The 22070-nt window shown below is 34.3% G+C and overlaps 1 protein-coding gene across 12 annotated transcripts in view; it reads left to right on the top strand.

Annotated features, from left to right (window-relative positions):
- Nucleotides 1-3704: 3704 nt before the first annotated feature.
- The window catches only part of LOC128241671 (disintegrin and metalloproteinase domain-containing protein 10-like), a 59044-nt gene continuing 40678 nt past the window's right edge, over nucleotides 3705-22070 (top strand). For all 12 annotated transcript variants that reach the window (XM_052958692.1, XM_052958691.1, XM_052958699.1 and 9 more), the window contains exons 1-5: nucleotides 3705-3921; nucleotides 15380-15515; nucleotides 17089-17207; nucleotides 19791-19968; nucleotides 21111-21237. In XM_052958692.1, the coding sequence (XP_052814652.1) occupies nucleotides 3855-3921; nucleotides 15380-15515; nucleotides 17089-17207; nucleotides 19791-19968; nucleotides 21111-21237 (627 nt within the window). In that variant the 5' untranslated portion in view covers nucleotides 3705-3854. The remainder of the gene's footprint in view (nucleotides 3922-15379; nucleotides 15516-17088; nucleotides 17208-19790; nucleotides 19969-21110; nucleotides 21238-22070) is intronic.

The following is a 22070-nucleotide window of genomic DNA, read 5'->3' as shown; positions in this document are numbered from 1 at the left end:
TTGTCGCCACAATCAAAGTGTTTGTTCCATAATGAAGTCAATAGAGCGAGTAATCTTGAACAAAAAGCACGGATCTATAGGTGAAAATAAAAGAATTAAGGTGATAAAGGGAGACAAATCTTGTAAAACATCAGTATATTGTCGCAGAGTTGTTCTTCTTTAACAATTTGAGTAAAAGTCTGAAAATGACACTCTTATTCAAAATCAATACATACACATGTGTAACACACACAAATGTTGAGTGATCACCTTAAACTACTTACTAAACAATGCATTTATGGAAAATATTAATTACTAATAACAAGATTGTGATCGTGTATTATATATAATAACTGAAAACGCAAAATATTAAATGATTGGTGAGTGCTAAAGGATTTAATGTGATCTACTATATTCGTATTAGGTAGAAATACCATGTTTTCTGCACCTTTCTTTCAAATTAAACCGTCATCACTGTTTTCGACATTAATTCATGCACTGTTTTGGACATTTATTCATCCTATTTGGTAGATTAAAACAATTGCAATAATTGTGGTAAATCTTATTTAGGAGTAAGATTGCATCTTTAATAAAAAAAGGAATAAAGAGAGAAGTCATGCATATTGTTTTGACTGTGCTTCTGGAGATACAGAATTGGTTGTAATTCGCGTTATAATGAATTGAAACACATGTACATGTTTCATAGTTTATCTACCGAAATCAGCAATGTACACCAATCATACAGTTTATATGACAACTTTTTTTTTATTTTTTATCTTGGAACGAGCAGTTTTTTCCATAAATATCTAAAAACCAATGATCAAAAGATTAATGACAAAATATCAGATCGCAGATTTTCGTATTTCCTCTTCAAAGGTGATGTTTTATGCATTTTTCTTAAACCGTCAGTAACGGTTTAAGCCATAAAACATTAAATTTGGAATATAAATAGGAAAATCTGTGATCTGACCTTTTTTCAACAGTCTTTTATCACTGGTTTGCAGATATTTACGCAAACATTTGCTAATTCTAAGACAAAAAAATGGAAAACCGTTTAAGTCTATGAGAGTGCAGCTTTAAAACTCAAATGTTTCAATGTCGTAATTAAGTATGTTACCATTATAAAACGCCTACAAAAATTGTCCCCTTTTCACTAAAACCTTAAGAACAATTATTGAAAATTGATATGATTATAAAATGTGTTGCTTTTTATATTTAACTGAGTTCGTTCGACTTGGTAATGCACCGTCAATTGTAACCACGGATTCCCCAGGTCCGGTGAATAGCGGGGACTTTGACTTTCGGTCCAGCCAAGCCCGGGTAAAATCTCCACCCTACGGGTACGAACTGCTGGTAAAATGCCCCCATACCCCAGGGACCCTAGGTAAGGCCAAATCCCCGCTATTTTTTGACGCAAAGACAAAACCACCGCATGCACCCGGCACTGCGGGGCCACCTGGAAGGTAAAACCACGGCCCATTTCCCCGGCTGTCCCCTGTTTACCCCAGGACCAGGGGGCCGTGGTTGCAATTGACTGGTGCATAAGAGTCATTGTTGCATATCAATAAATGGCCCAAATATAGGTTTTGGGGTAAAAACTTCCTTAATTTTAACATACTTGGGCAGGATTCGGCAGCATATTTTACAACTCTCTCTCTATTGCATGTACGCATATAGTCACATTTAAGTACTACCAATTACCTTTAAATATCCTTAAGTATAGAATATAATCGTGTACATTTTGTAAATAACGTAACAGTTGACGATGATCTCGGATGGGTTTTATAATAAGTTTTAAAATGTCAATAAAAACATGATCTAGCAAACTTTCTGAATTAAATCAATATATTGTAAACGGGTGTGACTAATACAAATCAGTCACGATAAAGCAATTTAAAGAAAACTAAGTCAATACCTACGTTTTAAAATTTAGACTGGTACTCCGACGAGCGTATTTTCGGGCGAAAGGTCGAAACTGCAAAATGCCAAAAGGCGCAATCGCGATTGGTTTGTGTTTAGTCTTCGCTAAAGGTTGGAAGTCGACCTTAGTCGTTAATTTTATTTATATTCGTGTCATATTTGGTTATTTTACGTCTTTGCGTGGTTTGAACTTTAGCCAGTAAAAGAAAATGATCATGAAATTAGGAGATAAAGTTTAAAATTGTTGGCATTTGAAAAGTTTATACAAAAGTTACAAGTCAGATCTTCAAAAGTAAAACGGGCTATGCTTTTAAGAATCAGCAACTTAGTAGGGCAGTGAATCATGTTGAAATATTTAAAAGCGTGTTCGGTATTTTTAATTCAAGGCATTTAATCCATATAAATTGCCACCATTTTTTGGTCGGAACATTAAATGTCCAAATTATATAAAAAAAATCCCTTAATTCACATTGGTGTGGCTATTCTTACTATTTATGCGTTTATGTTATTTGAACAGATTAGAAAATACCTGAACATATATTTTATTATAATGTGTTGATAAAAAAGTGCTTAATTCAAGTGTATTTAATTTGACATTTGGATGGTCATTGACACGGACCTATAAACATAGGTCCGTGTCATTGACTATAAAATAAAACATGCATGTGTATGCATTGGCTTAGTGTTTTGTTGTTTTTTTAATTCGTTCGATTTCAATCAAAATCAGTGAAAGTGTATTTGAACTAAACTCTTAAACTGTTTATAAATTCGATCGATTTCAATCAAATTCATTGATAGTATTTTTGAACTAAACTCTTAAATTCTTTATAAATTTATTCGATTTCAATCAAAATCATTGATACTGTATATGAACTAAACTCTTAAAATCTCAATAAACGAAAACGATGGATTAATGTTCAAAAATTATAAATTGCCATGAATTGAAAATAACCTCTTAACTCTATCAGTTGAAGCCACTTGAAAATTGTAATTGTTCCAGCAAACGAACTGGAACATTATTATTGTGTTCTTCGTGTGCAAGGCCGGGCTTGTGCTCTTTAATGAGACTATTTCTTGTAGGTTTTTTTAGGTAATAGTGCAAAGTTGACATTATTTTATCATCAAAAGTTTGAAGTTTACCAAATGGAATCCTTATCAGAGGTTGCGATTTGATACAAGATACAAGATAAGATACAAGAACATTAATTTCACGCCGGACATACATGAATTTCAAAACTAACTCGCATATCTATCTTCCGACAAAATACAAATCAAATAACATATCAATAATGCAACATAGAACCTGGAAGATAATAAATGGATTAACGTAAGATTAAAGTTAGGTAGTATTAGCTGGGACCAATTTAATCCTTCTCCCAGGTATTATCTAGGTAGTTAAGACATCAAATAATATCATATGAAATGATAATAAATACATCGATTCTTAATACATAGAATATTATAAGCAAATTACAGTTATTAATGTTGATTAGAAGATTTGTTTATTTAAACTACAATGTATGATTACGAGATCAGCTAGTAAACTAAGCTACAATTAATGTACATACAAAGTGTACTAAATTGTATACTCTCTGTGAGGTGCTGTGTTTATAAAAAAGGGGCTTAGTTAAGCTTAACATTTCAGTGAATATATATTATAAAGTTATCTTATGTTATTTTGATTTTTTTCATATTATTGAAGGGTTTAATTGATTATTTTTTTCTATATAATTATCATCAACAATCGTGTGTTAATCTGGCGGCCAGTCTACTATTCATGACTAATTGTGCGCATGCGTTAAAAATACAGGAAGTGAAATACTAGGATGATCGTTTTGTTTTCATTTTTATCATGTATTTTTAGGTTTTCACTGATTTCTGGACAAAGTTGATTGTTAACGTAGACTATTCCCGTCCATTTTTTATGTAATTGTTATTTAAATGATCTAGAAACCATGGATTTTCGACAATGTTTATCTTATTTTGCGATTTTCGCGACAATATTTCTACAGTATTTGACAGGTATGTTTTTGATAATTCACTGTAGATATGAATGGATTACTTCCGCTTTCCGATTTATGAATCAAGTTAAATGCTAACCACGCCCTTTATTTATTCTCTGTGTAATGCTTAATTGGGTGGGACTAGTGTTGAATTTAAAAAGCTAAAGTTAAGTTACGGAGTGGAGGCTTGCTCAAGCCTTAAGCCAATAATCGCCAGGACTATTGTCACAGTCTTTGCGGTCTGAGTCTAGCTTGTTGCCTGTGTCTTAGTCTCCACCCATAAACTGGTTTCTTTATTATTGTTACTGGCACTAGTATAGCCACAATAATGCACAAATAGGGAACTTTTTTAAACAATTGTATATTCATTTTGTTCCCTAAACGCCACAAGCCAACTGATTCATACCAATGTATCTTATATGTAACTCCACAATATTTAACCCTGCATTGTTAAATAAAAACACAAAAGTTACACATAATTTTTTTTGAGCCAATACCTTTCTCTTATTACACTTAAGTGTTTTATGAAACATAAATTCAGATCGATCTGTCAACAAAGCATCACCATTTTTTAATTATTTAGCAGGTGCCCCATTATCTTTCCGCTCAACATACTTAGCGCTGGGATGTGTCATTTTCGGCTAGGAAAACAAGTGGGATATGGACGCTTACTGTTGCCGAAACAAAAATAGTCGAACACTGAAGCGGCTGTTTATAATGACTAGCACTAGCAATGTGTGTTAAAATCTACACTAAGCGCATGAGTTTGCTTTGTGCTGGCTCAAAACATTACTGTACTGGTTGAGAAGCAGTTTCCGACAGTTTTTAAACGTTTTTATTGAATTATTTATACGGGTTTAAATATCTACTAAAAGTGTTCACATTTTATATAACTACAGCTCAAGTTGCTATTGTCGATATATTTCTAACATGTGTGACGTCACATATAGTGTATCTAATAGGGGCGCAAAGAGGGTACTTACGTTGTTCTGATTAGCTTGTGATGAGAAGCAGTTTCCGACAATTTGAATGCGGGGCATATTTCAGGTGCCTGTTGTGTGTTTTTATTATCCGTTTATTTAATAAACTAAATATAAGACTGTAATAAGAGAAATGTTATTTAATTTTTCAGCATTTACAAAAAATTTAAACCTTAAAACCTTAAAATTTACGACATTCAATTCATAATCGAAATCAGGCAGAGAATATCAATGATTTTTTTATTCATTTCTGATGGAAACTTGTGTTTGTATACATTTAAGTGAATGTGGATGCGAAACAAGCATGACACCAGTGTTCACAAATATGTACACAATGATCATCGTTTGTATAAGTCAATTAAGGAAAACCTTGTAGCTATTCATAGATATGCAAATTAGGTTCACATGCATGCGCGATTCGCTGCGCGTGCAGATCCCCCACATTCAAGTTTGTGTACAAAATGAAAAATAAACATTAAACATTAAATAATAATAAAAGTTTCTTATGTGTCTCGGTAAGAATTTCAACTTTTGATTGCCTATTTACCATATAGCTGAATTGCAGTACATTCTTTATGAAGATCTAAGGAAGGTACGCAAAAAAGCGATTTGTCGGAAACTGCTTCTCAACCAGTATAAAACTATTGCTGTGTTTGACTGAGTTAACTCATCCACAGGTACTGACTCTACAAGACCTAAAACCATAGTCATATAAATTGTGCCCTCATAATTCACCAGCTCTCTGACTTGTATGAGTAAATTTTGAAAATTTGAAGGGGGTAAGACTTTGCTTAAGCACATCTGTACTGATTTACTGTTTTATTTGTTTGTTTTTTAGGGTTGTAAATTTTAGTCGTATTTTTTATGAAACAGATGAAAAAAAAAAACCCTCATTGTTATTGCCCCAGTACAAAAACCATGCCTTTGCTTTTAAATGGCTTTTATTGTACAGTTGCTAATAGAAGAGCTATAATGGATAAACTGGCCATACATGAACTTGCTTTGATTCTCTGACATTAGTTCATTGTTTGCAAAGAAGCTTCCTCTTTTAATTGAAAAAAATGCAGCTTTTGCGGTATTGGCCTGAAAAATGCAGTCTGCAAAGAGCTTCTGTCTTTACAAAAGCTTTGTTTGAAACTAAGGCTCCCACACTTACAGATTTTTGTAAACAGTTATACTGGACAAAAAAACCCAGCACTGTTTATTAAATGTCATAGTAAATAAATACTGCCTGTACGCATGTATGCAAGTTGTACAGATAAATGAATAATCTGCTAGTTTTCTATTCTAGTCTGGTATACATGTTTTAATAGTTTCAAAAATTCAACTTACTGTGTACCTGTATTTCATAAATCTTTGCGCAAATTAATCTGATAATATAAAATTGCAAATAATCACGACCCAAAATTGACACGATGCTGTTTAACCGCGGGAGCCTTATTTTTAATTAAAGAACACATTTTTGTGCGGTTACTTCTTATCCAGTTCAGTGGTCCAGCTAGGCCTAAATAACAGGGTTGGACACCTTACTGCCCTTTTCCAGTACCCTGCTGACTTTTAACTACACCATGGTGTGCTGTCTTGATTGACAGAGTCAATTTTCAGAAATAAGTATAAAAATAATAGTTATATATATAATATTGACACTAAAGTAAAATTAACAGCTAAGGCATTCATAACGAAATATAAGAAAAAAAGGTAGTTCCTAGGCATACACAATATGAATTGAACATTGTCCCTTGCAAGTGCCCCTTTAAGGCTCATTCGATGTGCATCAAATGTGCCCTTTCTGACTTAGCAGCCTGCCTTTTTCAAATCCTGGCTAGAGCACTTTCTATCTTCACTGTAATTCATTACTTTAAATTTGTCATGCTGCACAGTTCAATCAGCATGAAGCGTTGTCTTTAGTTTTAGTGGACAAATTACTAATAATGTGTGTGTTCTAATGTTACCAACACCTTTGCTCATGATGATGTTATTATTTGTGAACATGTTGTAATCTTTCTTATAATGGGCGTTTGGCCATTGTGGTAATTGAATCTGTCAAATTATGTATAAATCTTTTCATTTGACCTATGGGTCAGGTTTAATAAAGTGTGTTACAAATCCAGATTATATTTAGTATTCATTCTCACGATCCCATGATCATTTCATGACTGTGATATAACCCTGTTTCTTTTCATTTATGCTCGAGTTACCATCAATTTAATACATGTAAATGGATATAGAATGAGAGCTTAATATTCGGTCAATGTTTTTAAAGGGATTCTCCTACAAAGTTCATATTTTTCAAATTATCAAACACATGACTTTGAGTAAAAGTCATGTTATAGAACATTTAAATACCTTGGTAACACTTTTAATGGCTTGAGCAAAATGGAGCACCTTTATACTCACATTTGTCAAGTATAAATATTGACAGTATATTTCAGTTATTTTCGAGAAAACATCACACAGTGTTTTTTATCACTGTTATGTCAATTGGGCCAGGGCTGTTTGAATTGTGAAATAAGGGATTAGCTGAATAAATACAGGGCTTCCGTTAAAGGAAGTTTGGAAGCATATTACTCCCTAGAAATGGGTTAAAACTTCCAAAATTGATTCCTTGGAAGGACAAAAACTTCCATAATATTGAAGAAAACTTCAAAAGTTGAAAGCTTGGAAGTTCAAAATATCAAAACCTTGTATCAGTATTGCTTTTATAGTCCTAACTCAATCATTTTAAGTGTTTTTAAGTAAAATTTAAGTGCAAATAATTTGATTTTAAATATATTTGTTGAAAAATATTTGAAAAAAGATATTGTATTATGGAGACTTTAAAACTTCCATACTCCAGTGTAAAACTTCCAAAAGTGATTGACAGGAAGTTCATACTTCCAGTTTCAAATTCTTCATGGAAGCCCTGTAAATAATATTGTGAAAAAGGATATTTAAAAAAATAACATCTATTTCTCAAGAAAATAGTTCATGACTTTTTGCTAAAAGATCTCATTATTTACATAGAAATGTACCTTTTTAAATATCAGACATAAACTTAAGTATAGTATAAAATGTTATTAAGCCTCTTTAAACATCTAAATGTTTGAACCATGCTTCGATGAAATCTTGAGCCAATCAACCTGAGGTTAAATGACTGAATCGAGTTAAAAGCCTAGTTGATGAAGGGAATTACTATGTTTATTGAGCCGTAGATACTTGTATGTATGGTTGTTAACTTAAAAAATGTTACGGTTCAGATAATGCTGTTTGATTTGTGACTTTTATGACTGCAGAATATCTTCAAAAGACATTTATAACTTGCTAAATTGAAGACAGACTACAAAGGCGATTTTTGTAGGTCAATAGGGAAGGAAAATCATTTCTTTTTTTCTCGTGACCTAAACCATTATTTTGTAATGGTTGTGATGTATTAGGGTTTTAGCTAATTTAAGGGTTATGTAAGGGTGCTGCACCCTGTCCTTAATTGGTGGCACCTTTAACAACTTGTGTGTATACCATGTGATAAATTGCGTCATAAATGCTACGTCGATAGGCAATATTCTGCTTCTAATGAAGACTTTAAACAGACATAACTTCATTATTTCTTCACCATTTTTAATGAAACGTAGCGCAGTCTACGCCATTTACGGAGCCCTACCTTCGGTCTTTTACCAGAGTTTGATAGAGAGTTTAGTTTCTTCAAACACTTCGACAAACCTTTTCACAATACCGCCATCTGACGGAGCACTGTCAAACTGACTATTTTGGAAACAGGTTTGTCGAAGTGTTTAATTAAACTAATCATCTTATAAAATTTCGATAATGCAAGGAAGGCGGGGTTATTTAAGTGTCATAGACTTTGTTTTATTTAAAATGGTGTTGTAGAGGTAAAGTTATCTTTGATTTAAGTCTTCATTTTAATCAAAATGTGGCCTTCTGATATAGCATATATGACGTAATTAATCACGTGGTATACACGCACTGTTTATGCCCTCGTGGACATCATGGGGCATGTGTTGCTATTTGCTTAATAAGAATTAAATGCTTAAAATAATATTATTTTTTTTAACTTGTTTAATAGTAACATACAAACTTTACATATTTGAACTCTAATATTACTTCAGTTATATAACCACAAACAATTGCTAATATTTCTGTCAAATTCATAATGTTAAGAGTTTGTCACAGCCTTATATACGATGTGCCCTTTTCTCCCGTAATTAGCACCCAGCCTTTGGCAACACCATATCCTCAATAAAACTTGGCTAAGAACCTTAATTTGGTTCCTCTATCAAATAATCTGACCATTGGATTAAAGAAACTGAGCATGCAAAAATATACTGGTTCTTAAATAACTCCTAAAATATCAACTTCCAAATAATGAGTATTTAAAAGGCCACATATGTTAACAAAGTACCACACGAAACCAGATTTATGATGGTAGGATTAATATTTTAAGTAAACAATATAGCATTCAGAGCTTAGTATATATATATCACACTCTTTCCTGGTCTATCCCACTTGTACAGTTGTACAGACCAAATAATTTACTTATTTACTTAATGTCATACTTTAAATGTCCTCTTAAATTTTAATAATGTTAGATCTAGTGTAAAAACATAAGATTCTAAAGGCTTTATTCTCATATATAATTTAAACAAAAATAAATAGAGTCCAAAAGTTTAGAATATATGACTATCTACTGTTAGGTTATGATGTTCAAATGTTTTTACATAAATTAGCTAAAAGGTGAAAGTGGTGAAGTTTCCGCCCGTTGCCCAGGATGTAGTTGGTTTGATCCCCAATAGGGATTCTTTCTCCTGGCCACACAAAATGGACACTAGCACTGGTTTCTACCCAGGCAATGAACTCTGTGTGATTCTATAAGCTGTAAGCTCTCGTCACAGACTAATAGAAATAAGGTAAAAGTGGTGTAGTGGTTATGGTGTCAGGGTTGACCAGGATAGAGAAATATCCTTTAACAGTTGTCAAATTTATTGTTTTGCTAGACATTTTAGCCCTGTCTTGAGCCTGAATCATTGAAATGAAGCTTTTTCAGGATTATGATTTTCCGTTTATTGTCACCCTTGAGTGTCTGTCTCTTACCACATAGTGCTTGTAGGGTCGAGCCCCACCAGGGATTGATTCTCTTCAGGCCTCCTGATTACTACAAGAGTTCCTGAAAGCTGCCTGACCCACCAGCCAAGTCTAATGAAATATGAGGTGGTCTGATAAACTTATTTTTACCAAATTTACCAGAGACAGAATAATTCATGTGGAAACACAGTTTCAAACTGTATATATGCTTGAAGTATATTGCAATGTCTGAAGTAGTTTAAAGCTGTGTTTATATTAAAAGGCGCTAAAATAAATTATAGTTAAAAGTAGATGTCATGGCCAGATGGCATGACGCCCTTCTCTATTGCATGCAAGAACAAATGCACTTAAGTTTCAATTTACATTGTGCATGTCAATGAGTTTCAAGGTTGAAAGCATGTTCACTAAAAGCTTTCAGCACTGAAGAAGGCAACTTTTCCTTATTGCAAATTTTAGGAGTTTTTCGCATGATGTACCATATTTTCCTTTTATTTTAAGCAGGGTGTATTTTTTTTTAATTTTGTCTGATGTAATTGGTTCTTGAAACGGTGATTTATTTGATTTAAAACTGGAAAAATGAGGCGCAGGTTATGCATGTCAAATTAAATGAATAAATTTCAAGACACAGCAGGACTTTTTCACCCCTTTTTCAACCGATTTTTCTTTTACGTTAAAATCATGGTAACATTGTTTATTGTTGTGGTGAGTTTACAGTTGAGTAATATGTTTATTATTGTATGTGTAACTTCTATAAATTATAAAACGTGAGCTTGTAGCATTTATGTATAACATTGAACTCTGTTAAACCTGCCAAATTTAAATCATTTACAGGTAAAAAAATCCAAAATTAAATAGTCAAGACATGTTCACATGTAAATTAAAAAGCTGCAGTGCATTTCTTGCTATGGGGAAATTTATGTGTATGCAACCGGGAAAACAACTGGATTGGTAGGTAGGACATGTAGGAAATTTAACATGTGGTTATTGTAACGAAAATAAGATAGCATAACAATTGTTTTGATTCAGGCCTGATTAATCTTATCAAGGGGGCTTGTCATGTCATATCTAATTAAATAAAAGGCTTAAAGCTTTTTGAAATGTTTTGTAAATATGGGAATTTATTAGACATTCTGGTCTTATGTTTTTATCACCTACGCAGATAGATGGATAGTCAGTGATGACAGTGTTGTTCAAAGATAACATGTGATGTTTTGTTATGAATAACTTCATGAATACTTGTTTTTCCAATAAAATTTTTCCGAAAACTCAGATCATAAAACAATCAATGTTCTTCACCATGTTATTCTTGTGCATGAATGTGACTTGTGTAAATCTGAGATTCATATTTTAACTTTTAAAGAAAGTATATTTATATTGTCAATCATGAATCAACATAGACTGTAGCAAAGCCTTGTTAATTGTCTAAGTCGACTGGTGCCATGTCTGAGGGTGCTCGTCTAAGGCTACTTGTCTAGGGTTGCTCGTCTAAGGCTACTTGTCTAGGGTTGCTCGTCTAAGGCTACTTGTCGAAGGTTGCTCGTCTAAGGCTACTTGTATAGGGTTGCTCGTCTAAGACTACTTGTCTAGGGTTGCTAGTCTAAGGCTTCTTGTCTAGGGATGCTAGTCAAAGGTTGCTTGTCTAAGGTTGCTTGTCTAAAGTTGTTTGTCTTAAGTTGTCTGTCTACGGTTGCTTGTCTAAGGTTGTCCGTCTAAGGTTCTTTGTCTAAGGTTGCTTTTTTAAGGTAATTTGTTTAAGATTACTTGTCTAAGGTTGCATGTCTAAGGTTACTAGTATAAGGTTGCATGTCTTAGGTTACTTTCTAGAGTACTTGTCTAAGCTACTTCATCTTGATTAAGGCTACTTGTCTAAGGTTTTTTGTCTAAGGTTACTTGTGTCTTGTCTAAGGTTACTTGTCTAAGGTTACTTGTGTCTTGTCTAAGGTTACTTGTCTAAAGATACTTGCCTTAGGTTATTTGTCTAAGGTTATTTGTCTACGGTTAATTGTCTAAAGTTGGTTGTCTTAGGGTTTTTTGTCTGAAGGGGACATTACAGTTGCGCAATTATTACAAAAGGGGCAGTTGCATTCTGCAACTCCTCGATAATACCTAAGCCTTTAAAAGCTTCCTTCATGTTGCATAAAAAATACATTTTTTTGGTTATGTTTTAAAATTAATTATTTTTTATACATAATTACCATAACTCACCTGGATCTCCTTGCGTCACATTCTGTTTTCTCAACATTGATTATATCTAGATGTGACTTAAATTGGAATCATAGTAGGCACTTCTGTCTCATGTCCCTAAAAATATGGCATATAAATGTCAACGTTATCTGGTGCTAAGCCTATATTGTCTTGCCTGTAACAATATATTGTTATTCCTGCTAACATAATAGCAAGCCTTCCCTTATATTGATTGCGTTCATTATATTTGTATTTCATATTTGCTGTATCATATCATAAACTCGAAAACTAAGCATTATACCAGTATGTCTCATCTTAATCTTTACTCATACTGGAGACAAACCTTCAATCGCATATCTGATCATAGATGGTATTAGAAAAATTGTGTCAGCCTCTCATGCAGGGGGTCACAGGTTTGGGCCGCGCCAGAAGAATGCTCTCTTTGCCTTTCAAAATGTATGTAAAGAAAATGGTCCAGTATAATAGAAAATCTAGCATCATAGTGGGTCATTTCCTTAACTTAAGTCCATTTTCGATACAATATTGATTGTTATATTTAAAGATTTAAATGTGGTGTATTTATTATGTAGAAGTATGAATTCTGATTTAAAGGACTATGCAAATTAAGCCTTCAGGGGCCGTATTACAATAGCCTCTTAAGTAAAGTTTAAATGGTATGCTAATACTTTTAATTCAGAACTTTCCTTACTTTTTTCTCCCACAGATAGAAAGGGTTAAAATCTTAAAAATTCATTTAGATCGCGGCTTCTGCAATACAACCCATGTATCAGAGATATAATAAGATAAGGAAAAAGAAAATGACTTAATTAAGACACTTTATAAATACTGGCCTTGGTTTCTCTGCCAAAAAACAGTCTAGTGGTATGATCATGTACTTTAAGCTGTTATACGAGCTGTCTTTACAATCCACCCACATAATAGGAACTAAGTATGAACTGAACTAATAACCATGATCAAATTTCTTACTGGAAAGTAATTTAATTTAATGTTCAGTTTTTCATTTAATATTGACCTGATAAAGAAGAGTATTTTACAAGTAAGTGTATTTGCACATGTTATTATACAAGACCGGAACATTCTTCCATTTTTTTGTCAATAACTGACAAGCTGTTGACCGCAGTATGAAAAGAAAATGATGGTAACTAATTCACCAACAAGTAAAAGCCCTTGCTTGTGCAAATTATGTATGTCCATTACGGCCAGTGCATTTTATTATTTAATGTTTCACTTTTTGTGTTGTATAGAAATCTATAGAGGGATTGAATAATACTTGTTGTAACAAGTGTGATTTGGTACAAACCAGCTGCCCTGATATCACACTCAGTAGAGTGCCCTCATTGTGTTCTAGAGGTCCTGGATGCAAGGCACTTATTTCCTCCCAGAAAAGTTGGGCTAGAGCTGACTGGTTGACCGAGCCAACCCGATCAACCTGAGCCCAACACTTGGCACACATTTCTTCCCAGCTGCATGTGCATTCATACTTGGCACACTTTTTCCTACCTTGACTGGTGGCGGTAGGGGGGGGGGGGGGCAAGCTTCTTGCTGACTATAAGTACAAGGCTGTGTTAGGGCTCTCACAATCGAGATCTTGGGCCCAATACTGAGCACACTTTTTCTCCAAGACTTACTTAAATGTCAATCAAAATGTCAAGATTTTTCCCGAATTCCTGATCTGCTATGTGGCAAAAACATATGCCGAGAAATAGTTCTCTTGAAAGTGCAACGGGCTGAGCTTAACATAGATAAATGTGTTACTTTTATAAATGATTAAAAATGAAACAGATGCAAGATAATTGTTTAAAAACAAATTAATTTTTTATTTATTTCTAGGCAAACTTAAACAAACCCAACTCAGAGTCAGTTTTATAATCAGCGAACAATGGCCTTTGTCTGCATTGTACAAATGTACATCCCATTTTAATCAGGTAAAGCTGATATATGCTAGTTTGTTAGTTTGTTAGTTATTGTTAGTGAACTGTCTGTAGATAACAGCGGAAAATAGACAGACACATGTACATGTACTTGTAAACTTCAATGATATTTATGCATTGAACCTGCAGTTACCAAACACAAATTAATAATTTGACCGGAAGTTCACCCCCCCCACCTGCCCCTAAAATATTAAGTTGACATGTGATAAAATAATCTAAAATCACTGCCATTTATAACGTTTCCTAAATTTGCTTCATAAATGTTAACTTAATAACTGGCAACTCACGCCACAAAAGATAAAAAGGCTTTGTTAGGGGTTAGGGAATTAAACATCCTTTTTAAAAACTGGTTACGTAAATGTAGGTAGGCTTTTAATTTTTTATAAATGTAAGACCTTATGTAAGAATGTTATTGTCATAATTTGGAAACAGGTGTTAAAGTTATCTTCTTTTTAATGCTTTAAAGACCGTTTTGATTTTCATATTATTTTAAGCACAAACTTTTTTTTTTCAAATTACCATGGAACTATAAAAATCGCAGGGTTTGCACAACTTTTGATGGTTATTTGGGTCGGGTACCCAAAACATAAGTGTTTTCTAGGCCTCGTAACTAAGATCCTATATATGATATTTATTTAAGTTGTTTGAATCTTAATGGAACGTCGTACAGTCATGTTGCTGGTGACAATTTGCTTGTGGCAATTTATTTCATGATTTATTATTTCTCTCTTCTGATAAAATTGATATAAGCAATATTAATAATGAATATAGAGGTTTAGTGTTTGATCTGCCATTTCAGGCAATATGTGCCTGGTCCCTTGATCAAGTTTTGTTCTCTATTGAATTCTAATACATAATAGAATCCTGGGAATTCACATGGGAATACACTAACTATGGGAAAGCTTAGATTTGCGGGTAATCATATTACTAGTGAATTGTTCGGCTTGTCATTATCCTGGAAACACGGTTTTGTAGCTTTGATAAATTGATTTAGGGGAGAGAACCTTGGTTGTGAGGCAGAGTTATTTTTTGCCCCTTCTTGACAGGCCAAAAGACTTAACTTTTTTGTTGCAATAATAATCGTCACCTAAGTGCGAGAACTCAATATCTGCTTCTATTTCTATATGCAGTTATTGAGTTATTGCACTAAGGGTGACGAATTATTGTATCACCGTCATTGTTAAGTCCCTTTACATTAACTGTCACACTCTAAGCTCTTATCTTTTTGAAAATTGTTATGAAATTGACTTCACAATTAATGTTCCGACTTGTTGTATATTTGCAGAGTGCAATGTGTTAGACGATTACATTCTCCACTACGAGGAATTGAATTATGACACCGAGGCCGTGCACAACAGTCATCTCCGACACAAACGCTCAATAGATCCAGCAGTGCACCTTGATATAAATGCTTTTGAGAGGTAAACCAGTCTTGAAATATTTTTCATTAAAGAAGTGCATTTTGCACAACAAGAGCGGGTCTCTCTAAGAGATGCAGCTATGGCGCCTGCAGTGTTGCTGTAAAAGGTAAACCAGTCTTAAACATAAAAAGGTGTTACCAGTCTAATTGTGAAATATCAATTCAGAGTCCATAAATGATTATTAGTTGGCTCAAATGAAAACACTAAAAAGCTCTGGCAATTCAACTTGACAAGGTAAACCAGTCTATTTATGTTACCTAAAAAGTGCTAAGAGAATCAGTGGTTTGATTGCATAAGCATAATAATCCCACCTGGACCAATTTCCCATGGCCAAAGGTATTTTCCCCGCTCCCTGGGAGTAAGAGCCAACAGGGTTCAACTGTATGGAGGGAAATTACAAAATATTATTTTGTTAGATTTGTGACTTATGCTACAGTGTTATTCTTTTAATTGTAAATCTAGGGCGTAATTTAACACGGTATTGTGCCTATTGAATATGACTCTTATCCTCTTTCAAATAGGTAATACACCGTGCTTATCATAGTTTATAATCATGTTTATTTCGAAATTGAACACACAAAAGGTACATTGGAAAATCATATCATTTGCCCGAGTGCTTTAAATGAGATAAGACAGTATTGCTTTTAAATTATGTAAGGAGTTTCTTCCTGTTTACATACATAAATGTATTATCGTGTTGCATTAACCAAATATAACTTGAATATCGTATGATTGTAGTCTCATTCTATTTGAATAACTGTACACTGGGTATGAACTTCCTGTCCATCAATATTGGAAGTTTTTCACTGAAATTTGAAAGTTTAAGTCTCCGGACTACAATGTTTTTTTCCACTATTTTTAAACCAGTATGTTAAAAATAAAATAAATTGCAACTATAACTTGCCAAATTCACAGATTTATATAACAATAATTCATTTTAGGTGACACCAGGTGAACTTTCATCCCTTTCAAATTTGGAAGTTTTCTTCAAAATAATGGAAGTTTTTGTACTTCTAAGGAATCAATTTTGAAAGTTTTAACCCTATTTCTAGGGAGATATATACTTCCAAACTTCCTTTAATGGAAGCCCTGTAATAACACATCATAAAACTTGTTTTCCTGCTCTATTTGCATACATGTAAATGCACATCCTATTTTGGCCAAAAAACACATTTTTTTCCAGGAGGTACAGACTTCATCTGAATAAGAAAACCAAAATTTGCATCATTGATCATAAATCATTCCTTCATAATATTGAAGGGTTATATACAGTCTGGTTTAGGTTGTGCACGTTTTCTGTCTGTATAATTTATGTAAATGGAGCCACAAAATTGCTTTCTTTTGGCCTTAATATGAATGAGGTCATGTCATTAAGTTTTGACCTGGATCAATTTGTTCATCAGTAATTATTTCTAATAACTGACATCTTTTGAATTATGGGTTGATTGACTGTATTATAAATTGCTTGGTACATATTTCTGCATACTTTGCTTGTAGTATATTTACACTAGTGATTTCATTTTAATAGAGACTGAAATATTTAACATTAACTGATTTTATCTATGTTTTTCAGGCCTTTTAAGCTGAAGCTGACAAGAGACACATCATCATTTTCTAGCGATTTTCAGCTGGAGTTCAACGGTACACTCCTAACGCCGGATCTCTCCTTTCTCTACTCAGGAGAACTTAAAGGTAACACTATATATTGCAAGTGTACAGTCCCTGAACTCTTTTAACACCGGATCTCTCCTTTCTCTACTCAGGAAAACTTAAAGGTAACACTATACATTGCAAGTGTACAGTCCCTGAACTCTTTTAACACCGGATCTCTCCTTTCTCTACTCAGGAAAACTTAAAGGTAACACTATATATTGCAAGTGTACAGCCCCTGAACTCTTTTAACACCGGATCTCTCCTTTCTCTACTCAGGAAAACTTAAAGGTAACACTATACATTGCAAGTGTACAGTCCCTGAACTCTTTTAACACCGGATCTCTCCTTTCTCTACTCAGGAAAACTTAAAGGTAACACTATACATTGCAAGTGTACAGTCCCTGAACTCTTTTAACACCGGATCTCTCCTTTCTCTACTCAGGAAAACTTAAAGGTAACACTATACATTGCAAGTGTACAGCCCCTGAACTCTTTTAACACCGGATCTCTCCTTTCTCTACTCAGGAAAACTTAAAGGTAACACTATACATTGCAAGTGTACAGTCCCTGAACTCTTTTAGCACCGGATCTCTCCTTTCTCTACTCAGGAGAACTTAAAGGTAACACTATACATTGTAAGTGTACAGCCCCTGAACTCTCTTAACACCGGATCTCTCCTTTCTCTACTCAGGAGAACTTAAAGGTAACACTATACATTGTAAGTGTACTGCCCCTGAACTCTTTTAACACCGGATCTCTCCTTTCTCTACTCAGGAGAACTTAAAGGTAACACTATACATTGCAAGTGTACAGCCCCTGAACTCTTTTAACACCGGATCTCTCCTTTCTCTACTCAGGAGAACTTAAAGGTAACACTATACATTGCAAGTGTACAGCCCCTGAACTCTTTTAACACCGGATCTCTCCTTTCTCTACTCAGGAGAACTTAAAGGTAACACTATACATTGCAAGTGTACAGCCCCTGAACTCTTTTAACACCGGATCTCTCCTTTCTCTACTCAGGAGAACTTAAAGGTAACACTATACATTGCAAGTGTACAGCCCCTGAACTCTTTTAACACCGGATCTCTCCTTTCTCTACTCAGGAGAACTTAAAGGTAACACTATAAATTGCAAGTGTACAGCCCCTGAACTCTTTTAACACCGGATCTCTCCTTTTTCTACTCAGGAAAACTTAAAGGTAACACTATACATTGTAAGTGTACAGCCCCTGAACTCTTTTAACACCGGATCTCTCCTTTTTTTACTCAGGAAAACTTAAAGGTAACACTATACATTGCAAGTGTACAGTCCCTGAACTCTTTTAACACCGGATCTCTCCTTTCTCTACTCAGGAAAACTTAAAGGTAACACTATACATTGTAAGTGTACAGCCCCTGAACTCTCTTAACGTGGGATCTCTCCTTTCTCTACTCAGGAGAACTTAAAGGTAACACTATACATTGCAAGTGTATAGTCCCTGAACTCTTTTAACACCGGATCTCTCCTTTCTCTACTCAGGAAAACTTAAAGGTAACACTATATATTGCAAGTGTACAGTCCCTGAACTCTCTTAACACCGTATCTCTCCTTTCTCTACTCAGGAAAACTTAAAGGTAACACTATACATTGCAAGTGTACAGTCCCTGAACTCTTTTAACACCGGATCTCTCCTTTCTCTACTCAGGAAAACTTAAAGGTAACACTATACATTGCAAGTGTACAGTCCCTGAACTCTCTTAACACCGGATCTCTCCTTTCTCTACTCAGGAAAACTTAAAGGTAACACTATACATTGCAAGTGTACAGTCCTGAACTCTCTTAACGTGGGACCTGTCGTTTCTCTTCTTAGAAGGGTTGAAGTTTAAACCTACAATGTCCGTGTACAGACCGTAATTTTGTAACAATCTTAAATCCCGTATAAAAAGATTAAGCTTAGCACTCTTTTTTTGTTTCCGTATGAAATGTGTTAAATTGACACATTACTTTGTTTTTAATTGACACTTTTGAAGGAAATTGTTATAACATTTATTTAATTTCTTTTAATAAATCAAGTTTTAGTAATTTTGCTTAATATAATAAGAAACTTAAGTGTGTATCATCATCATCGTCATGTGGAATAAGGGCCAGGGGATTTATTTATATTGTGGGTTTAATGTGCCCAGGCCCCTGAATTCAAATACTATAGTTAAGTAATTATCCCATAACTAATACTCATTTGACCATATTACACACTTAGTATAGTATAAAATATTGCATTAGTTTACTCTCTGTAAAAATGGTATTTTGTGAACACCTATGTTGATATAATTTTTCTGGTACAAAAAAAAATTATTTAGTGATTACATGTATATATCTAGAGATTTGTACATGGTGATTTCCAAGCCAACGGAGGCTCCTGTTTTCTTTATAAATGATAACGTAATCAAAACTAAGGGAGGTAATTTACTTTTTTCAGATCAACCCAGAAGAAAGGTTCAAGGTGCCATCATTAAGGGAAAATTTAGAGATTATTTAGTTAGAGTTTTCAATTGGTGATGTCCAAATTTAGGGAGTCTTTCGAAAACTCTAAGTCCCTAGTATTAAGGTTGTCAAATAAAGGGAGATTACTTCATTTTTCAGATCAACCCGGAAGCAAGGTTCAAGGTGCTATCATTCAGGGAATATTTACTGGCAGTATCCATGTTCCAAGTGAAAAAGAGGTTTACCATGTGGAAAAATCGAAAAGGTTTTTTGAACACAGTCCAGTCTTTCATTCTGTCATATATAGGGAAAGTGACATGAACTTGGATCCATTTAGGTGAGTTGACTATGTATATTTCCACCCTTTTCATTGGTTGAGAGGCTGTCACCTGACAAACCATAGAAAGTCTATACTTGGGCTTAGAGGGAAGATTTTGTAAACAAATTTGCGCATGTGACCGGATGTGACATCATTAATATTGGGTGCTTTGATTAAATAAGTGACCAGGTGCCTTATTCAATAAGCAACTTAGAATTTACTTAAACTTAAGATTAGAAAGACTAGAAGTGTTTTGATTGGCCTGTATGTTTAGCTGACCAATAGGCTGAATGGAATCAATGAAGCCTGTCTAAGGATAAGATTAATATTGAATACTGGGCCCGGAATATATTTCAATGTTAGTCAGATGTCATTTTGTTAAAATTATATTTTTGGATTGAACTTTTTTTAAAGGCTATTATAACACACCATTGTGCAAGAGTGATAATCATGGTTAAAAATCTTATAAGGGGTCAAAATGCCACAAAACAGACCCCATGTAAGTCTATCTTTAAGAACGAAGTCAACGCTAAATACTTGTATGTTTATTAAGGCTGCACAGATTGACCAATTTGGCAATTATGTTTTTGTCTCACAATAAGCTGATTTTGGCATTAATGCCTTTTAAATCGGTCATTAAAGTTAAATCATAATATATGAGATCTCAATTGTTTGAAAAAGTGCTTAAAATTCTTTTTTCTGAAAGTGTTAGTGAAACAATTTTTTCGAACGTAAACATTACTGTGATCTGATCCTTTATTAGCAGTCTTATATCACTGATTTACAGACATTTTATGCCAAAATTTGCTCATTACAATACAAAATAATAAAAAGTTCTCAAAACAGTCATTCTATGGTAGTGCCGCTTTAAAGAAAATTCAAGGTGTTATAATAGACATTGGCATAGTTCAAATTATTATACAGGCCCTGAACTATGGGCTAATTATTTGTCAAGTTTTGCACCTTTAATAGTAAAGAAATTTACAACATACAATTATTAACATTATAGATTTAGTATGGAACATGATGTTACTGTGAGAAAGATATTGTTGCTTTGTCTCCCATTTTTTCTTCACCCTAAGAAGGTAAAAAGGTGCTACAAATCTGATATTTTGGCAATTTTGCTTATTAATTATTAGCTAATTATATTAACTTTAAAGTGAAAGACGCACAAGAGAACGAAGAGAGGCCAAACAACAAGGCTCCTGCGGGAACGATAATGCTCAAGAGTGGATGAGACAGACTGTTGCTAATGAGATAGTTACTCCTAATGTCAGGGCTAAGAGGGTAAGTTACTCCTAATGTCAGGGCTAAGAGGTAACATTACTCCCAATGTCAACCTAAAAGAGTAAGATACTCCTAATGTCTCGGCTATGAGGGTAAGTTACTCTTAATGTCAGGGCTAAGAGGGCAAGATACTCCTAATGTCAGGGCTAAGAGGGTAAGATACTCCTAATGTCAGGGCTAAGTGGGCAAGATACTCCTAATGTCAGGGCTAAGAGGGTAAGATACTCCTAATGTCAGGGCTAAGAGGGCAAGATACTCCTAATGTCAGGGCTAAGAGGGTAAGATACTCCTAATGTCAGGGCTAAGAGGGTAAGATACTCCTAATGTCAGGGCTAAGAGGGTAAGTTACTCCTAATGTCAGGGCTAAGAGGGTAAGATACTCCTAATGTCAGGGCTAAGATGGTAAGTTACTCCTAATGTCAGGGCTAAGTGGGCAAGATACTCCTAATGCCAGGGCTAAGTGGACAAGATGCTCCTAATGTCAGGGCTAAGTGGGCAAGATACTCCTAATGTCAGGGCTAAGAGGGTAAGTTACTCCTAATGTCAGGGATAAGAGGGTAAGTTACTCCTAATGTCAAGGCTAAGATGGTAATGTACTTCTTATGTCAGGGCTTAGAGGGTAAGTTACTCCAAATGTCAGTGCTAAGAGGGCAAGTTTCTCCTAATGTCAGGGCTTAGAGGGCAAGTTACACCTAATGTCAGTGCTAAGAGGGCAAGTTACTCCTAATGTCAGGGCTAAGGGGGTAAGTTACTCCTTATCTCCGGCTCCAATTTCTCGAAACTTCTTAAGCTTAACAGGCTTAAGTAGCTTATTTCAATAAGCCAAATTACAT

Source organism: Mya arenaria, chromosome 7 (genome assembly GCF_026914265.1).
Source record: "Mya arenaria isolate MELC-2E11 chromosome 7, ASM2691426v1".
NCBI lineage: Eukaryota > Metazoa > Mollusca > Bivalvia > Myida > Myidae > Mya > Mya arenaria.
Note: the sequence above shows the minus strand (reverse complement) of the source record. Positions and strands in the feature narration are given on the sequence as shown.